This window comes from Podarcis vaucheri (assembly GCF_965113315.1).
Source record: "Podarcis vaucheri genome assembly, chromosome: 7".
Taxonomy (NCBI): domain Eukaryota; kingdom Metazoa; phylum Chordata; class Lepidosauria; order Squamata; family Lacertidae; genus Podarcis; species Podarcis vaucheri.
In genome coordinates this window covers 44211577-44231501 of record NC_138765.1, presented here as the reverse complement: position 1 = coordinate 44231501, position 19925 = coordinate 44211577, and the positions used below count along the sequence as shown (strand labels likewise).

At 45.1% G+C, this 19925-nt stretch overlaps 2 protein-coding genes across 2 annotated transcripts in view; both read right to left on the bottom strand.

Annotated features, from left to right (window-relative positions):
- Nucleotides 1-2246: 2246 nt before the first annotated feature.
- On the bottom strand, nucleotides 2247-11866 carry GCSH (glycine cleavage system protein H). The gene is made up of 5 exons (XM_082232397.1): nucleotides 11626-11866; nucleotides 8250-8329; nucleotides 5428-5491; nucleotides 3520-3651; nucleotides 2247-2956 (listed from the first exon to the last, which is right to left on the bottom strand). The coding sequence occupies exons 1-5, from the start codon at nucleotides 11849-11851 to the stop codon at nucleotides 2859-2861; spliced, it is 600 nt and encodes a 199-aa protein (XP_082088523.1). The 5' UTR covers nucleotides 11852-11866; the 3' UTR covers nucleotides 2247-2858.
- Nucleotides 11867-13630: 1764 nt separating this feature from the next.
- LOC309537660 (polycystin-1-like protein 2) overlaps nucleotides 13631-19925 on the bottom strand; it is a gene marked incomplete at its 5' end in the record, with an annotated part of 53241 nt that continues 46946 nt past the window's right edge. The window contains 5 exons of the mRNA XM_082232551.1: nucleotides 13631-14047; nucleotides 15272-15403; nucleotides 16732-16833; nucleotides 17498-17708; nucleotides 18880-19040. Coding sequence (XP_082088677.1) covers nucleotides 13919-14047; nucleotides 15272-15403; nucleotides 16732-16833; nucleotides 17498-17708; nucleotides 18880-19040 — 735 coding nt within the window. The 3' untranslated portion in view covers nucleotides 13631-13918. The remainder of the gene's footprint in view (nucleotides 14048-15271; nucleotides 15404-16731; nucleotides 16834-17497; nucleotides 17709-18879; nucleotides 19041-19925) is intronic.

The following is a 19925-nucleotide window of genomic DNA, read 5'->3' as shown; positions in this document are numbered from 1 at the left end:
TCGCAAGAGGTACGTTTAGACATCACTTCAGTCTGTGAGAGCTGGAGCCAGGTTTAAGGGAGACCTGGAAAAATTGTTGGGACATCCCATTTATTAATGTATTGGGGGGGGGGAGTTGGGATTTACCAAAAAATGCTCTAGGAGTGCCTATCCCATTCCTGTCCCACTCACTAATGCTTCTTGGGCATTTTTGAATTTGTCTGCAATGGGTTTAATTACTTCAAAGCCTCTGTGGGCGTTTTTGCTCTTATTGTTCTTTGAGCATAAACTTAATGAAGACATCAACCTAGTGTGTGGCAGCAGTGAAAAAGGCAACATTAGGGATCATTACGGAAAGGGACTGAAAATAAAATCCCATACCCTGTATCACAGAACTTTCCAAACTCTGTATGGCAACACGTTAAGTTTGTCAGTTGCAGTATGTGTCTTGTGAATGCTCCCCACTCTCCTCCCGGAGCTGGAAAGGGGTTAGGTTTTTGGGGGGAGGGGTTAGAATTTATATACCGCCCTATACCCAGGGGTCTCAGGATGGTTCACAGTTTAACCTCCTGTTTGCTAGTAAAACTGAATTACTGTGTCATGAAATGATGCATGTCTAAAAGTGTCACCAACATGAAGTTTGGAAAGCTCTGCTGTATCATAATGCAATTATACTAATCTGTCTATGGTGCAGTCACACTGGGTGGAGCCCCGGTCCCCATACCTGAAAAAGGCTGCTGCAGACCTGGAAAAGGTTCAGAAAACGACAGTGAAAATGATTCCAGAGGTTGGAGCAACTTCTCTTTTGAGGAAATGTTTAACATGGGAGGCTTTTTAGTTTAGAAAAATGGCAAGTAAGGAAGGACATGATAGAGGGGTAGAGAATTAGGCATGGCATGGAGAATGTGATTCTTTCCCATAATACTAATGAAGACCAAAGGAAGTGCTTCTTCACACATCACATAGTTAAAACTCTGGAACTGCCTGCAAGAAGTAGTGATGGCCACCAAGTGGATGCCTTTAAGGGAAGGGGGTTGATAACACAGGAGTCCACCCATTCTTGCCTTTTTCTTAATGTCACTGAGGAAGAACAAAAATCCATGCGTCAACCCCACTTTCCCATCTGCAGAGCTGATGTGTCAAGGAAAGTAATATTGATGTGCCAAGAAAAGATGAGCAAGTGTGGTATAGTGGTTAAGAGTGTCAGATTGGGAACTGAGAGACCTGGGTTCAAATCCCCACTTGGCCATGAAGCTCACTGGGCGACCTTGGGCCAGTCACTGCCTCTCAGCCTCACCTACTTCCGAAGGTTGCTCTGGGGATTAAATGTGGAGGGGAAGAACCATGCATACCATCTTGAGAAAAAGGTGAGATATAAATACAGTAAGTAAATAAAATCATAAATAAGAATACACCGAGGGAAATGAAAAACTGTTTCATCTGTTCCCAGACTTCAGAAAGCCATTTCCTTGCTGTGTTCTTTACCCTGGGCTGGTGCTAAGCCAAGTAGGTCTGCTGCCCAAGAAATTCAAGAGACCTGTCCAAAAATCCCTCGCATTGTCAGAGGTGGGTAGGCACAATCTGAAGGATCACTGGGCACATGCCTCAGATCACATGCTGCTTTATCAGTGCCATTAACACAGCTGATACCCCAAGCAGTTGGAGTACTATTCATTACGGATTGACTGCCTGACCCTTATCTTCATTGCATCTTTGTCAAGGAGAATGCTTTCAACAACAGTTATTAAAAACGTAACTACAATGGTACCTCGGGTTACATACGCTTCAGGTTACATAAGCTTCAGGTTACAGACTCCGCTAACCCAGAAATATTACCTCAGGTTAAGAACTTTGCTTCAGGATGAGAACAGAAATCGTGCTCCGGCAGCGCAAGGCCCCATTAGCTAAAGTGGTGCTTCAGGTTAAGAACAGTTTCAGGTTAAGTACGGATCTCCGGAACGAATTAAGTATTTAACCTGAGGTACCACTGTACTACGGATTATTAGACTTATCTTTGACTGCTATTTAACTCCACCATAGGCTGCACACTGACGTTTTCAGTTCCCCAGATAACCTAACCCAGCTCATTTGACAGATTCAAAACATTGCTTAGAATTTGTAGGGCAGACACTCCAATCAGCCAAATGCACTACACTGAAGATTGATCCTGCACATTCCAAAATGCCACCTGAAAGCTCATCATTTAAATATTAACCCCAGAGAGGCTACTGTAGAACACACACAAAAAGAACAGCAAACACACTTGGTAAAGTCAGGATTTTTTATTAACTTCTGTTATCTGTTCCAAGGCAAAGCAGGGAGCCTTATCTGAAGAGGGTGGCCACACCTCCACAGTTTCACTTAAAAAGGTGAAATCTGGTTCTGCTCTAGTCACCTGGAACCTTCACTAATTCTGAAGGCAGCAATGCAGCCTTAATATTACAAAACGTGATTGAAAGCAGACTGCCGTCTTGGGGAGGGAATAAAACCCGTGGAGCTGAGAAGCACAGTTTGTGCTGTGAAATTAAGGCTGTTACAGTTCTACTTTATCAATGCTTAGGTTTATTTTAGGAACAAAGGTTATTCTACTCCAGATGTAATTATGAACTTCAAACTCTTGACATCCTATAATTACATTTATTCGACTAAAAAACAATACATGTACTAGAAGTGAAGACAGACACGCCACCCCAAATGAAAATGTTTTGACTTGCAGTCACTTGTGGGCATAGATCAGCACAATTTGAATCAAAGGCAGCATATTTTCCTTGAAAATTTCCTGGATAAGCTGCTCAGAGTTGAACCTTCTGTACACCACTAATTTAGGACAATCTACAGTGAAGAAAATGGTCTGCATTGGTTTACTGTTAACATTTGGATCACTCCTCAATAGATTTTATGTATTTTTCATATGCATCTTCACTCATGAGTTCATCAAATTCTGAAGGGTTATCCACAGTCATCTTGATAAGCCAACCTATGAGCATAAAAGCAACTCAATTAGAAGCAGCAGCAGCAGCACACACAACTCCCTGGAGCTCTAGTAAAATGCTGGCTCCTAACCACAGCAATTTCCATTCATGTCAATAAGCATAAAAGTCTCAAAGGAAACAGGTAACTTTTCACTAGCTGAAGATGAGAATACCTATATAAGCCATTCCATTCGTGGCTATAGGAGAAAAGGAGATGGAACTGCAGGGCCTCTCTGCTGAAATATCAGCAACTCTTGGCTCTCCCTTTCCTTGCAATCTTTTCAGAATGGTCATTAAAAGAACTCTGGACCTAAGAAATAGTGCTGAGTTTGCTTTGCTCCTCATCTCTCCATGTCCCTTTTCCATCAGCCTGAGAGTAGGGACTACCTTATCACTGATATTTATAAAATGCTTTGTGAGCATTTTTTCAGCCGATGAATGGGATAAAAATGCTTTCAAATAAACCTCACTGCCGCAAGCACAAGACAATACAAAATGAGTTCCACTGTTATCCTTCCAACTCAATGATGGCGGAAACACTTTTGCAAAGTTAAGATGCCTCCCTTACCATCTTGGTAGCAAGATTTGTTGACAAGTCCTGGATTATCAGCAAGGGCAGTGTTGATTTCCGTTACTTCTCCTGTGAGGGGGGAATAGAGTTCACTAGCAGCCTTCACACTTTCCAAAGCACCAAACTCATCTGAAATACAGAATTGAAGAGAGAAAAGCATTTAATTTAGAAACTGAATTAACTGGGCTTCGAGGAAGTTGAGAGCTACTTTGCGCTGCCACAAGAATTTTCTAAAGGCAGGGAGCTCCAGTGTTGAAAGATTAGGAATTCAGGTAAATCCAAGCTCCATTTCAGCCTAGGTGGTGTACACCTTTACTCTGCATCCAGTGCACTCCCTATGTGAAGCCGTGTACACATAGCGTTAGCTATGATCCTGTAGTTTCTTGAGAAATATTGCATTTTGATGTGTTTTTCCCCAAGCCAGCTTTGATCCGATTAGAAAAACATAAGCAATAAGAAAATATCCACATCCCCTCTCCATCCATTACTGCAGACAGACAGCAGGCCACCTGGCAACACATCCAACTGTACCAATATGTGCAGTGATGTGCAAATGTGGTTTGAAATGCAGCAGGAAAGAAACAACACTACTTTGTTTTAAAGCTGGTATAATGTGTACACAACATTAGAGAGGAAAAACTATGTTTCCTCTCCCTCTTTACAAGAGTGGAGGCTATGAAAGGAGAAGGCTTAGATCTCAGTGGGTGCACAATTAGATCTGCTTGCGTAAGCAAGTCCAAAGATGCAATTTCCAACAACAGGACCCCACCCCAATTCCACATGACCAACTTTCCAAAGTACCGTATTTTTCGCACTATTGGACGCACCGGTCCATAGGACACACCTAGATTTGGGGGGGGGGGAATAAAGGCAAAAAAAATTTATTCCCCCCCGCCAGGCGCGGGGCTGGGGCGGGGGAAGCCCGAGCTTCCCCCTCCCCCAGAACGGGACCCAGAGCCATGCCGAAGCTGCGCACAGTTTTGGCATCGCTCTGGGAGCTTGCGGGGCTGGGGGAGGAGGAAGCCCTCCGCCAGCCTCCAAACCATGTCGGGAGACAGCGGGATGGCGCGCTGCGCCTCTCCCGCTGTCCCCCGAGTTTGCGGGGCTGGGCCAGCCTTCTAACCAAGTCGGGGGACAGCGGGAAGGGCACGCTGCGCCCCTGCCGCTGTCCCCCGAGTTTGCGGGGCTGGCGACGGGGAGGAGCAGGCTTCTCCCCCCCGCCAGCCTTCCAACCAAGTCGGGGGACAGCGGGAAGGGCGCGCTGCGCCTCTCCCGCTGTCTCCCGAGTTTGCGGGGCTGGCGACGGGGAGGAGCAGGTTTCTCCCCCCGCCAGCCTTCTAGCCAAGTCGGGGGACAGCGGGAAGGGCGCGCTGCGCCTCTCCCGCTGTCCCCCGAGTTTGCGGGGCTGGGCCAGCCTTCTAACCAAGTCGGGGGACAGCGAGAAGGGCGCGCTGCGCCTCTCCCGCTGTCCCCCGAGCTTGTGGGGCTGGCGGTGGGGCTCTCCTGAAGCCTGGAGAGCGAGAGGGGTCGGTGCGCACTGACCCCTCTCGCTCTCCAGGCTTCAGCGAAAGCCTGCATTCGCACCATAGGACGCACACACATTTCCCCTTCATTTTTGGAGGGGAAAAAGTGTGTCCTATAGTGCGAAAAATACGGTAACAATCTTTTAAAAGTTGCTTGTGCCGTAACATTCAAGGTGGGGAAACAGAAGGAGCCTTCTATTCAAAGTCCATAAACACACACACACAAACAAACAACTTGGTATGCTCAAGCTGTTGAAAAATACCTAAATTAGCCTTTGGGGTTCTAATCCAAGCAAGCCGCTACCATTTAAATCAAAATGCATTGCTTTCTGCCAATGTTGCAATGTGTTAAAAGTGCCAAAAAGTAAAGAAAATCGCTTACCCTGTTTGTTCAGCTTTGTTCCAATTTCTGGAAGACTACAATAAACAACGTCTCCTAGTGCTTCCTGAAACAAAAACATTCAGACATCAGCAAGAATTGTTAACTGAGAAAGCTATCAAAAAGTTGGAATCCCACCCCCCGCCTTCCCCCTGGCAAGAATTTAAGAAAGGAACAAATGCACAGCATTATAATCCACACACCCCAGAAGCTGGTGGCACTATTCCTATTGCAGTTCCCCAAAACCATATCAAACATGGGCTGCAAAGCTTCCCACACCTGTCTCTGAATACGCTTTAGTCTGGCAAATGACCTGTATCACAAACAAGTCATAAACATGACTGATTTATCAAGGATAATATAACTGGCTTCTCATACACAGCAAAGTCAAACTGGAGGGTGATGAATGAAGAGAGAATCAGCTGTGGAGTCTCTCAGCCACACCAGCTTAGGAGCACCTGAGACACACAAAGACCCATGTTACTACTATCCAGCCACTTACAGCTGTTGTTAGGGAAGGCCCAGGCCCTCTTTCCCAGACTACCTTTGTGTGTGCATTGTATTGCAGCAATCGCTCCATCCTCCCTCTTGTAATGCAACAAGGAGAGCAACACTGGTTGCTGATTTTGCCACTGGGCCTGCTCCAAGAATCTTGTGTTAATTCATAAAGCCCTTACACAACTTGGGCCCAAGGTACCTTAGGGACCGCCTGATCCCTTGTACTCCGCCTTCATCCCTGAGACCCTCTGATCATAGAATTGTAGAGTGGGAAGAGACCCTGAGGGTCAGGTCTCCCCCGCCTGCTGTGTGGAACTGCCCACCTGTAGAGGTTCAGCAAGAACCGTCCCTTCTTTCAGGTATCTTCTGAAAACTGCACTGTTCAGACAGGCCTTTACTGTAAGAATTTTTGTTTAAGCCAACCAGCATCTACTGACTTTTGAATGTTTTATAAAGAGCTAGAGACTGATTTTATTTAACCTGTTGCAAGCTTCCTTGTTATGCTGTGAATTCCAGCCCAATGGTTGCCATTAATTTGATTTGAATTAATTTTATAATGAAATTATTTTAGAATGTTGTATTATTTTATTGATGTTAGCCGCCCTGAGCCCAGCTTTGGCTGGGGAGGGCAGGATATAAATAAAAATATTATCATTATTATTATTATTGAAAACAAATAAATAATAGGTTGTGCACCAGGCATATCCAGGTTTAGATAAGCAAGAGCAATGAAATACCACAAGATCTGTGGATGGGTTAAACATGGCTATAACTTTACTGGTTACAGTATCTCTGGCTTTGGCATAGCATAGGGCAACACCTGGCAACCGGTTGCCCTCCAGCTGTTATGGACTACGACTCCCAAGAGCCCCAACCAAAGGTATAGTCCAAAACAGCTGGAGGGCACAAAATTGGCAAAGGTAGGCATAGGGCAAGGATCTGCCTATGTGGCAGTCTGTCTGCTGGTTAAGGATGGGTGAATCCATCAATTTTCTCTCAGTTTTTCTGAAATTTAACACTCCACATTTTTGTATCAGTTTGCAATTTTTAAAAAAGTCCTCATGAAAATTAATCAGCACTTTAGCACAAATTCCTCCTAATTTCTGTATACTATTTTGTCTAATCTACATGTTGTTGTTTTTTTTGTGGACGCGGGTGGCGCTGTGGGTTAAAGCCTCAGCGCCTAGGGCTTGCCGATCGAAAGGTCGGCGGTTCGAATCCCCGCGGCGGGGTGCGCTCCCGCTGCTCGGTCCCAGCGCCTGCCAACCTAGCAGTTCGAAAGCACCCCCGGGGGCAAGTAGATAAATAGGGACCGCTTACCAGCGGGAAGGTAAACGGCGTTCCGTGTGCGGCTCTGGCTCGCCAGATGCAGCTTTGTCACGCTGGCCACGTGACCTGGAAGTGTCTCTGGACAGCGCTGGCCCCCGGCCTATAGATGTGAGATGGGCGCACAAACCCCAGAGTCTGTCAAGACTGGCCCGTTCGGGCAGGGGTACCTTTACCTTTACCTTTACATGTTTTTGCAAAGCAATATTCCCTAATATGATGCATTTTCTATGCTATTTTCACCAATACAACACATCTAATTATGCACACTTTGATTTGGCCATGTGCTTTTGGGCGGTGAGGAAAGCCTTTTCAAACAGCTGCTCTTTATTTTTACAGATGAGGAATGGAGGAACTTTTCAAGGATGCCATGAGAAAGCTCTGCTCTGGGTCTTACGCAAGTTGCAACCAAGTTGCTGGATGCAGAGCAAATGACACTTGCAGTCCCAATCTCATTTAAGAAATTACATGGTTCCTATGCAGAGAGCAAAGGTTCAGGTGCTATCCATCACCACCACCACTGCAAATGAGGCAATAAATATATAAGCAGGGCAATAAACATTTCTATTTCTTAGGCTCCAGCACACACACAGCCATTTTGTTGTTGTTCTGTCTGCAAAATCATAGACCCTATTGAAATATTTAGGTGCATAGGGAACTAACCAAGCACCTGGGGATTTTCCAACCCCAGTTACAAGGACATATTCAGCCCCATAAACGCATTAAAAAGTATTATCAACAATTAAACAAACAAAAAGCTTTGAGCCAAGGTTCCCATTGAGTCCTAAGTGTAAGATACAGAGTCAAACTGCTGAAGGGAGGAGAGGATGGTTTAAAGTGGCCAATAATGTTGGCGTTCCAAGTCTACAATTTGGCTCTACATGCAGAATAGGCAATAAAGGAGCCAAAGACCAAGGCCAACAGAAAAGGCTGATAGATGTCAATTTTGCAACACAAAGCTGAGAGAGAGAGAGAGAGAGAGAGAGAGAGAGAAGCAGTACCTGTGCAAAGTTGCTGATTCCTACGGTTCCAATACTGTTTTCAACTGTTATCCATTCATGCTTGTCTGTGAATCGACGGGCTGAATGAAGCAAACAGAACATTTCAACACACCTTGCTTTCTCTAAACACATTTTTTGCCTCAATGTTTTACCTTAAAAAGTATCAGCATAAAAAAGCACTTGATTTCCTAGTTCCAAGTTTGCAAGCAGGAATTAGAAAAAGATAGCCTGCTTTCCTATTTCAAGTACAAAAAAAATACCACTCCCAAATCCAAGCTGTGCATCAATTTCATTATCCAAAGGAGCTTCACTCCTTAGGACTTCTGGTGTGTTAGTCCTGAACAATAATAAAAATCACCACTGCAGAAATAATATGTGGTAAATCAAATGTACTGAAATAGTATGTGGCAAATTGTTTCTCCTTATTTGCTTCACCCCTTAGAAGTGAAGCTCCTTTGGATATTGTCCATCTATGAATTATGTTTGCACTTCCCTGCAGTTAATTAAAACCAGCGAGAAAAGCTGGGATTCCAGTCAACACACCACAGTCAAATATCATAAAATAGCCCACAGTGCTATAAATCTGTGGGATGCCTGGACTCCCCTTCTAATTCTGGACCCCCTTTCTAAATCTGGGGTGCCAAACATTGAATTTAGCCTGTTAAAAAAGCCAGGCTGCTTTCCTGATGAAGTAATTGCCTGGAGAGATGGACCTTTAGAAGACCACAAAGAAATGGTTGATCAAAGAGGCTATTCACAGAGACTCTCTGGGCAGGAAAACAAATGGGAAAATCCCCTCCTGAGGTGAGAGAGAGTTAGCAGAGACAAAAGCCCAGTTTCAGAAGGGAGGGGCACAACTGTGGTGGGCTTGCAGTTTGGCAAGCAGGAAAGTAGAGGCCAAGTCGAATGTTTGCTGCCAGTTTTTGGATCCAACATGGCAGCCGTGAGAGGAACAGGCAATCTGCTCCTGCCCCTATGAGAGAAGCAAGAGTGTAATGCTGGGAACTTCCTCTATCTAGACTCTGGTTGTAAATACGTGCAAATAAACCATATATGATCAAGATGCCACAGTCTCTTCTGCACCTCATTGTCCCAAAGGAAACACAGTCCCTGGGCAAGCACGCCTAGTACCCTTGAAATCTCACACCACTCGCAGAGTCCTTTGCCCAATCTTGCGTGAAAATAAAGCTGTGCCTCCCCTCCCGGGACCCTCTCCCTAAATCTTTCTCCCCTTTTTTCTCCACCATGAGCAAGCACATCTTAGTGGTCCCACCAATATGCACACACCACTTGAAAGAAGTTCTGCAGCACAATCTACCATTCAAGTGAATGAAGCCTTGCAGCACCTTAAATAATACAGGGATGGCAGGGCCTATTTTGGCCCAAGGGCTGCACTGCTTTGTGGGCAACCTTCCAATTGGGTACAAAAACAAAAGTGATGTGGGCAATGGATGCAACTCTTACCTTTGTACAGTAGGCTACATTCCAGCCACCAGAGGTTTCCACATAAACACCCCTGCTTCGTGCAGGCAAGCAATAGGAATTATCAGAGTTCAAGGACACATTACAAGCAGGTAATAGTACAGAGCAGGGCTGGTGCGGGACGTGGGATGCGGCCTAGGGGAGGGGTGTAGCCTGGAAAGAGTCCTGAAGGCCATACAGAGAGGCATAGAGGGTCACATTCAGCCACCTGGGCCCGAGGTTACATTAACAGTACTGTGGTGTAAAATCTCATGACCCTAATTCCATATGCCTGCTGCAAAACAAAAACAAAAAAACCTTCCATCCCCATCTTGCAGAATTTAATCTGAGAAAAAATGAGGGTGCATAGGGAATGACAAGCAATGCAATAAATTACTATGCCGCACAGCAACACAAGACCCAGTCCAAAGAGTCAGATCCAATCAGAGTGGGTGTGTCACTGGATATGAATGGCAAACTAAGCAAATGCTGCAATAAAATTAACCCTCTACGGACCACAGTGCTTCCATGGATGCTTATTAACATTTATGGGGTAATGAAGGAATGCAACCCTGACCTCTATTCTTTGATTAGGTCTTGGGCATGCAGGAAGCATGATTCGAATCCTGCAAAAATGCAGGGTAAAGACTGCATAAAGTCAGCCTATGAGCCAATAACAGCACAAACTCTGTACTGCACACAAGACAGATTTTAAGTTTGAACACCCATAGCTAGGTCAACCAAAGCAATCCCTTCCCTCCTGCCTCGATAGGTTAAATATCCCAATAAGTTTTGCACAATTAAATCCTAGGCATGTTACTCAGAAATGAGTCCCACTGTGTTCAACAGTGCTTACTCCAAATAAATGTGCTCAGGATTGCAGTACTGAAAAGCTCCATCCTAACTTTGTCTGCTCAAAAGTAAGTCCTATTTAACTCAATGGGGCTCACATCCAGGTGTGTTTAGGACTGCAGTTTTTGAGGCTCTGTACACATTTAACTGAGGGACGTGAATGGCGCTGTGGGTTAAACCACAGAGCCTAGGATCAGAGCTGGTGATCAGAAGGTCAGCGGTTCGAATCCGCACAACGGGGTGAGCTCCCGTTGCTCGGTCCCTGCTCCTGCCCACCTAGCAGTTTGAAACCATGTCAAAGTGCAAGTAGATAAATAGGTACCACTCTGGTGGGAAGGTAAACGGCATTTCCGTGCGCTGCTCTGGATCGCCAAAAGCGGCTTAGTCATTCTGGCCACATGACCCGGAAGCTGTACGCTGGCTCCCTCGGCCAATAAAGCGAGATGAGCGCTGCAACCCCAGAGTCGGTCACACTGGACCTAATGGTCAGGGGTCCCTTTACCTTTACTTACACATTTAACTCATATCCCTCTACCCCCCCAAAAAAGAACTTCAGGAACTGTAGTTTGTTAAGGGTGCTGGGAATTGTAGCTCTGCTCAAACTGCAGTTCCCAGGATTCATTGGGGACAGGGGATGTGCTTTAAATGCATGGTGTGTAGCAGCAAACAAGCTGCAAATTTATGACCGGCTGCTGGGGGAATAAGCCTCTTTGAACTCAAGTGAGGTAAACCCGCACAAGTTTGGGCTGCCCAGCTGCACTCTTAGGCACGCTTACTTGGGAGTAAGCCGCCTCTCGATTCTCAGGGGCTTCCTTCTGAGAAAGGCACGCGCAGGCTTGGGTTGCAAAGCAGTAGCAGCAGCAGCACCCCCTCCCTCCACCCAACGAGAGCGACTGAAGCTCCTCCGCAGCTCCCATTCATTGCAAAGGGCTTCCTTGCGCAGGAGACCTTGCCTCCGGATCGGGCCCCTTGCACTGCACCCTCCGCCGCCCACTTCTCCGCCCCGTGACCCCACGGCGCCCATTTATCCCTCTCGCTTCCTCTCCTCCCCGCCGCGACTCACCGGCGAGCAGCAACGCGGGGCTGGTGCTGAGCCTCCGAGCCGGGGCGGCCTGGCTGCTGCTGCTGCTGCTGCTATTGGCCCAGGCGGCCTGGGAGCAGCCGACTAAGGCGCGACGGGGCCTGGCCAAGCCGGCTGCACAAGGAGCAGCGGCGGCGGCGGCGGTGGCAGAAGCCGTGCCAGGCCCAACCCGCCGCAGCGCTCGCAAGGCCGCCAGTGCCGCTGCCATGGCGGGGCCGCTGCACAGAGACGCGGCCGGGGCCAGAGGGGACAAGCCGGCGAGGGAGGCGGCGGCGGAGGACAAGGGGGAGGCGGGCCTTTCGGAAGGGGGCCTGGCTTGGCCTGGCCGGCGAGGAGGAGGAGGAGGAGGAGAGTGCGGGGGGGACGTGAGGGAAGGGGGTTGCTGCGACAGCTGCTGCTTGCTTTATTTTACTTTAGGCATTTATTAACCGCCATCGACCGTGTCCTCTGGGCGGCTTGCAAAAAAGAAAAAGTGGCGTGTTTTTTTTTTAAAAAAAGTAACAGTAAAAAAATTAAGAGCAGTAGCATTTAGCACAAATCACCCCAGAAGGGAGAGCCAACACAAGCAGCTCGTCGTTCGTCTAGAAGCTTGCTTCAAGCCATATAAACACTATTCTGACAAACCCTTAGGATTTTTGTTTTTACTCTCGCCGGAAACAAGTTGGAGGAGTGCATCCCATAATAAGTAGAGGAGTGGCACTTTTTGCACTTTAGGAGCCCATCGTGACAAGCTCCATAGAGCCCTGTTCCCTCTAATGAGAGCCCCAAAATGCAGATAGCTGTGTGCCGAAGAGCAGTGTGGTGTAGTTGTTGGGACTCCGAACTGGAGGACCAGGGTTCAAATCCCTCCTCAGCCTTGAAGCTCACTGGATGACCTTGGGTTGCTCCGTGTCTCTCAGCTTACCTACGGTACATCACAGGTTTGCAGTGGAGGATAAAATGGGGAGGGGGAGAATCATGCACTTAAGGAAAGGTGAAATATAAACGTAATACATGAATAAATAACTAAAAGCATATAGCATAATGGCTAATTTATAGGAGCAGCTAAAGTGCAATCTAATAATGCACTTCTCTGGGAGTCAGATACATTGCTTACTTCTGATTCCATAGGTTCAGCCATTAAACACACACACTGTAAATTTCCAGCCAGTTGAAATGCAAACTGTGTGTGCAATCAATACATGTCCTAGCATTACTGTTTGTGTCTTCCTATGCTCGGGGGACACCACTTCCTCAGTTAATGTTTTAGGACAGAGGCGGGGAACCTTGGGCCCAAGGGCCAAACATGGCTCTCTAGACCTCTCTAATGGCCCTCCCCAGGCCAAAGGCCCATCTAGTCCAGCAACAGTTCTCCCAGTTGTGAACCAGATGCCCCTGGGGAGCTGACAAGCAGGACATAAATGCAACAGTGCTCACCCCATCAACTGGTATTCAGAGCAGTACTGCCTCAGAGACTGGAAAGTGAAAGTACCGTATTTTTCGCTCTATAACACGCACCCGACCATAACACGCACGTAGTTTTTAGAGGAGGAAAATCCGTAGGCATGCCACCCGTAGGCATTCCCTCCATAACACGCACAGACATTTCCCCTTACTTTCTAGGAGGAAAAAAGTGAGTGTTATGGTGCAAAAAATATGGTAATCAATGTGGCTAATAGTCACTGATAGCTTCATTCTCTTTGGATTTGTACAATTTTCTTAAAGCTGTCTAAGCTGATGGCCATCTCTACATCTTGTGGGGAGCAAATTCAACCATTTAATGATGTGCTGTGTAAAGAAGTATTATCTTTTGTCCTGAATATTTCAACATTCAGCTTTCTTGTATGGTCCCAAGTTCTAGTACTCAGAGAGGTTTCCTCCTTATCCATTTTCTCCACACCGTGAATAATTTTATACATTTCCAAATAAAGCATTTTCTAAGAATAAATTATGAATTGAACTGGTAATGATTTTATTATTTGTTATAAACAATGAAGCTGAACAATGCTTTGGATTCTTAGCTTTTATTATACTACGCTGTGGAATAAGTACAGAATAAAGCAGTATGCATAATCAAGCAGGCATCAGTTCTATAGTTCTGTCAAGCACTCATTTTCACATCTATCAGTACAGAGTTAAGGCCAGTATCTTAAGTACAATTATTGGAGAGCACATCAAGACCTCAGTCAATGGAAGTAATCCTGCTGTCTGCCACAACATTTCACAAACATGGAAGCCACAATATCTAAAGGCAGCTGCAAGAGCTGTAAGTTGAAGTGGGTAAGAAGACCAGTTGTTAGTTGCTCATCACAGGTTCTTCTAGTTTCTTGTCAGAGGCTGGTTTATGGTCAGTTTTACATTTTATTCCAAGGAAGCTGCAAATTTTCTTCAGCATTAGGTCAACAATCTCTTCCTCTTCAGAAGCCTAAAAAGCACACACACACACACACACAATACAGTTTGTATGAGTATAGATATAACTGAATTGCATCCTGGGCTTGTGTAGAATTTGTGGTGCTGATGATAACTACAGGCAGGAAAAAGTAGAACACGAAACAGTCATGTTAAACATTGTAGTAGCAAACTGCAGTAAACTGTAGTGTGGCCAGGAGAATACTGTATGTGAATTTCCTTATGAGTAGATTGTCAGTCAAACTAAACCTGCTGATTAATGTGCATGTGATTAGGCTGCAGACAGATACTGAAAATTACTGCCAAAAGAAAGGAAGACAAACAGGAAAATGTATTGGGGGGGGGGTAATTCTTCGTTCTAGTTCATAGTTAGCAAGCTCAATCACAAGATGAGGTTTGGACAGCACACTGAGCCATACCGTGGCTTAGCTTAGTGCAGGAAGGAGTAAAAAGACGGGGGAGAAGCAAAGTGGATTACTGTGTCATGTGAACCAGGCCAGGGCCCCACACTTAATGCTAACACCATGGTTTAGTCTCATGGATGAGTTGTGGAGAGTCCAAGTAAAGAATTGGGCTCGGACTCTCCCCTTTCCGCCTCCTGCACAGCCAGTAGGTAGAGATCTACAGATGTTTGTTCTGTAAGAATTATCTGTTTGTTTTGTTGTATGAACCAGGAATCCTGGCTTTAAACAAACCAGTTACTTAAACAAACCAGCATCACAATCCACAGTTTGAAACTGGCTTGTTCTGAAATTTACCACAGTTAGTTGTATGGCAGGTTTCCTAGTTCATAAAACAGGACAACATTCTTTGAAAGTAATGGGAGGAGTGGAAGGGGAGCAGGCAAGTCTGATGTCCATGTACAGTGGTTACAAACACGTTAGGTTACAGACTCTGCTAACCCAGAAGTAGTACCTCAGGTTAAGAACTTTACTTCAGGATAAGAACAGAAATTGTGCGGCGACGGTGCAGCAGGAGCAGGAGGCCCCATTAGCTAAAGTGGTACCTCAGTTTAAGAACAGTTTCAGGTTAAGAACGGACCCCCGGAACAAATTAAGTTCTTAACCAGAGGTACCACTGTACGTAGTACTAAATCATGGTTTAGTAGTGTTACATTTGAACTCGGCCTGTGCAGGTCCTTGATTAGTCAGCTCTCCCAGTATACATATATATGTACAGACCAGGGCTGATGGCATCCTTAAATGTGGAAATTCACATATTACTTCTGTGGACAAACCTGATAATGTTTCTGTTCCTCACTGAAAGCGACAAGGATCACAGAAATGAAGAGATTCAACACCACAAATGTCATAAAAATGATGCAGGAGCCAATTAAGAAGGACCCCAAGATGGGATTGTAGTCCAAGACCTGAAAGAGACATATATGTTACAATAAGGGATATTGTTATCTTCTTCTGGGAAGAGAACATTATTTTCAGGGACAGTACTTGTGAATTATTTAAACACTTTAGTTTGCTGGTGTCTTGTGTAAGCATCATGTTTGCCCAAATGCACTCTGCCTTAATACTGAAGAGAGTGTTTCTTTGTATATTTTGAGGATAAGTAATGCTTAAGATATGTGTTGCTGTTTTTTTATGTACAAGTTATACTACCGTACTTCAGTGGGAGCAGGGGGTAGCATTATGAAAAGTAAAAAAAATGTGTTCCCTCTTGCCTCTCCCATTCCAATGCATCATTGCCTGTGACTTTTGCTCCTCCTTTTCCACCACCCTCACCTGTCCAAAGGTCTCTTCCTGCTTAGTCAACTTTCGTCCTTTCTTCCCCTTTATACCCAGAACTGCTTTTCAAAACCCCAAAAGGTGATTTCACCTTTATTGCTTTGCTCAAAACATGCCTTTTCATGAAGCCTTTGGTAAACCACTTACAGTAGTCCCAATACCCATCCACAGCCTTTCCCAGCTTGTTTCCCTCCTGATGTTTCGGACTCCCATAATTGCTGACCATCAGCCATGCTGGCTGGGGATGATGGAAGATGAAAATCAAACAAGGTTGAGGAAGGTTGTCTTATGATAACTAGGGATGGGTGAATCTGTACAGCACATTCCGTTTCTCATTTTTCTCTTCCTAAGTTCAGTTCTCCACATTTCGCATTACAGTGGTACCTCGGGTTACAGATGCTTCAGGTTACAGACTCCGCTAACCCAGAAATAGTACCTCGGGTTAAGAACTTTGCTTCAGGATGAGAACAGAAATCGTGCTCCGGCAACGCGGTGGCAGCGGGAGGCCCCATTAGCTAAAGTGGTGCTTCAGGTTAAGAACGGATCTCCGGAACGAATTAAGTACTTAACCCGAGGTACCACTGTAGTTTGCATTAAAAAAAAAAAAAGAAGTCCTGAAAATTCACCAGCATTTTACTGCATTTCCCCCCATAATAGACACATGTTTATATGCAGTTTCTCCCTAATATACACATGTTTGCAAGGCAATGTTCCCTAATATGATACATTTTTGAATGTTACTTTTGCTGATAGATGCATGGCCATGCACCTAGCTTTTGCTTTTTGCACAAATTTATTGGCTGGAGAACGGCATTGCAAAATATAGATAGTTTAAGATGGGGTTGGCAAAACTATGTGTGTGGATGGTGCTAAATAAATAAGACAACAGATATGTGGTTCATTTCATTTAATTCAACCTTAGTTACAAGGGGAAAAACCTCTGAAGGATAAACCATACCTCTTCATAGTTGAAGATTCCAAGCTGAAGACTGACCATTGTCTCTGCAGAATCAAACAGGGTCTTGTAAGAGTTCAACTTCCAGCCGTATATCAAGTTTGTCTGCAAATTATAAAAATGGGAGGAAAACAGTTTCTCACCCAAATCACAAGGCCAGTTAGCAAGTGACACAGATTACTGGGCAGACTAGGTTCTCCATAATACACATGGTTATTTTTCTGCTTAGACACAGGGTGTATTGGAGCGGTTGGTGTCTCTTTACTGCAGAGATGAAGGTTTAGGTTAAAGTTGAGGTTGCAACTGAGAAATGAGCCCTGCTTGAAAACATAATGACTGTTGCTGCCAGTTGCTTTCACAAGCCCCCCGCGCTTTAGGCCTCAGCTTCTGCATATGTTTAAAGCACTCATACCGCTTTAAGAGTCATGACTTCCCCCCGAAAGAAACCACCTTTGGGTTGAAATTTGTTTCAAGCTGTTTTTAATGTTGTGTTTTAAGTGGCTGTAACCTGCTCTGGGACCTTAGGGTGACGAGTGTGTAGTAAGTTGAACTCATTGTCATCATCCTTGATATCTGGGGCTGATGGGAATTGTAGTCTAACAGCATCTGGAAGGTACCATTTTGACTACATCTGTATAACAGACAGGACTCTAAAAAAAAAAAATAGGAGCAAACTAATCCAAATTATGGAGGGTTGTTAGGGGGTGAGGGGAGAGAGAGAGAGAGCCAGAAAACCAATTGGGAATAGATGGCAGACATGGGTACTCACCGCTATGGAGTAGGCAAGGAACATGATTATAATCACAGTTGCAAATCCTGATATGTCCCCCCAGGCCCTCCTCAGGGTTGAGGTGATCATGTTCAGCTTTGGGTTCAGCCGCAGGAGATGCCAGAGTTTCACAGTGGCAAGAAGAACCAGAAAGGCAATCAGGTAGCCCAGAACTGCATCAACAGTCGCTGTCTGGTTGAAGCTTGCAAACCTGAAGGAATATGGGAATCGTTATGACATAGTGGAGGCTATTCTGTTAGGGCACATGGAGCATGGCTCCACCAACCTTAGTTACCCTCCACCTGCTTGCCTGCATGCCTCTTTCCTTCCTTATAACCAGTCCTGGGGCTCTCTCTAGATGTCAGCTTCCTCCTCCTCTTTTGTCTCAGTGTTGCTTTTTAAAACTCACCAGGGAAGAGGCTAATAATAATAATAATAATAATTTATTTATACCCCTCTCATCTGGCTGGGTTTCCCCAGCCATTCTGGGCAGCTCCAACAGAATATTAAAAGCACAATAAAACATCAAACATTAAAAACTTCCCTAAACTAGAATTAGTTGACACTGCCTGTCATTGACTTCTCTGCTCTCTGCTCTACCAGTCCCAGTAATAAGGCAGTGTTGTGTAATGGTTATAGTGTCAGGCTGGGGCTGAAGAGACCTAGGTTCAGATATTGGCTCAGCCACAAGGTTCACTGAATTTTTTTGGGCAAGTCTCTTTCTTTCTCAGCCTGATCTGCTTCACATGGCAGGTGAGAATCATGTTTGTCTCCTTGAGCTGCTTCTTGGAGGAAAGGTGGAGTTGGGCAAGTCAACCAATCCATTATTTTCCAATTGAAACATAAGCCCTTAAAATTGGACAGCTTCTCTCAGAGCAAAAACCTGGGAGACGCACATTAATTGTATTTTATATAATCTTTATGGATGCAAGCAGTAGTTATTACAAAGTTGAAAAAAATGCCTTGCAAAAAAAAGGTCTATGTGAATTTCATGCGACCCATCCCATCCATTTTGAGCTTGCAGTTTTAAAAAAAAACCTCCACAAAATTATATTAAAAACTTGTGTTTAAAAACTTTTTCCAAAAAATATATCTAAATCCACATTTTTCTAAAGACCTTTTTCTGAAACCATACATTTTTATTTTAATACATTTTGGTACTCTTTAATGCCAAGGACTGTACTGCAGCATTTGTACAAGTGCCAAAATCAAATGATAATTATATTTGGGAGATGCAAATCAGGTCAGTTTGCATTGGAATTCTCAGACATCAAATTCCACAGGGAGCATCCATAGATCACCAAGGCTGCTTAAAAATTCTTCCCTTTTCTCCCCCTGATGGGATGGAGAGTTTGCAAAGTGGCAGGATGGGGAGCCCTTACTCATCCTTATGCTCCTGATAGTAGCTGATGTCCCGCAAGCCCAAGATTGTCCGTCTTACAAACACCAACAGGGCGCTCCAGCTGATGGAAATGATGGCCAGTTCCAACAGGTTCCACTTGCTTCGGAAGTAATTCCATTTCAGAGCGCGCATGAGCTTTCCCTGCAGGAACAAGGTGTTCAGTTCCAAAGAATGCATTAAGTGATTGTTAGGGAGAAAGGCAGATTGTGTTGCTACAATGCAACCTCATTTCGATGAGTAGCCAAGCATGACTTCATATCCAAGGATCACACAGTCAGTTAAATGAGAGAGCTGCTGGAATGCAGAGAGGGTCTCCAGCTTTTTCTGGCTGGCAGCTGCCTCTGCTTTCTCTGCCTGACCTGCAGAGATTCAACATGGAAAAGAAGCTAAGGAAAACACTTCCGATGGCTAGCCTATTCCGCAAGGAGCATTCTGCTCTGCAAACTGTTATCTATTCCCAACTATATTCACGATGCATGTGCAGAGACTTGTCTGAATGCAGCCTTAGGTACTCCTTTATCTCCAATGATGTTCTGGAAATTCCATGCAAAAGAGAAAGCCAATCAGTTTGTAGGACAGCATCCCAAAACTTCAGGGTGGTCACAAAAAGAAGGACAGCTGTCTCATAACAAGTCTTTGGCTGCAGGCCTCTGCACACCTACCTGGACAAAGTCCCATAGAACTAAGTGTGGGACTTATTTCTGAGAAGACATCTATACAATTACACTGTCTGGGTTACTTAGTCCATGCCTGCAAGGTGTGGCAGTTGACTGGCAGCAGGACTTACAAGCACTATAATAATCAGTAGTAGATAGGTAGCCGTGTTGGTCTGCCATAGTCAAAATAAAAAAAATTCCTTCCAGTAGCACCTTAAAGACCAACTAAGTTAGTTCTTGGTATGAGCTTTCGTGTGCATGCACACTTCTTCAGATACACAGAATAATCAGGAACACTTAAGTGTCAGGGCCGGTGGCAGCCAGGGCTGCTGATAGGATTCACAAGCCCTGGAACATATGTGACCAAACA

Coding starts and splice junctions, on each gene's coding strand:
- GCSH (XM_082232397.1), bottom strand. CDS start 11,851: ATGGCAGCGGCACTGGCGGCCTTGCGAGCGCTGCGGCGGGTTGGGCCT. Junction 8,330..11,625: donor CCCCGCGTTGCTGCTCGCCG/GTGAGTCGCGGC, acceptor TGCTTCATTCAG/CCCGTCGATTCACAGACAAG. Junction 3,652..5,427: donor AACAAAGCTGAACAAACAGG/GTAAGCGATTTT, acceptor TCTGTATTTCAG/ATGAGTTTGGTGCTTTGGAA.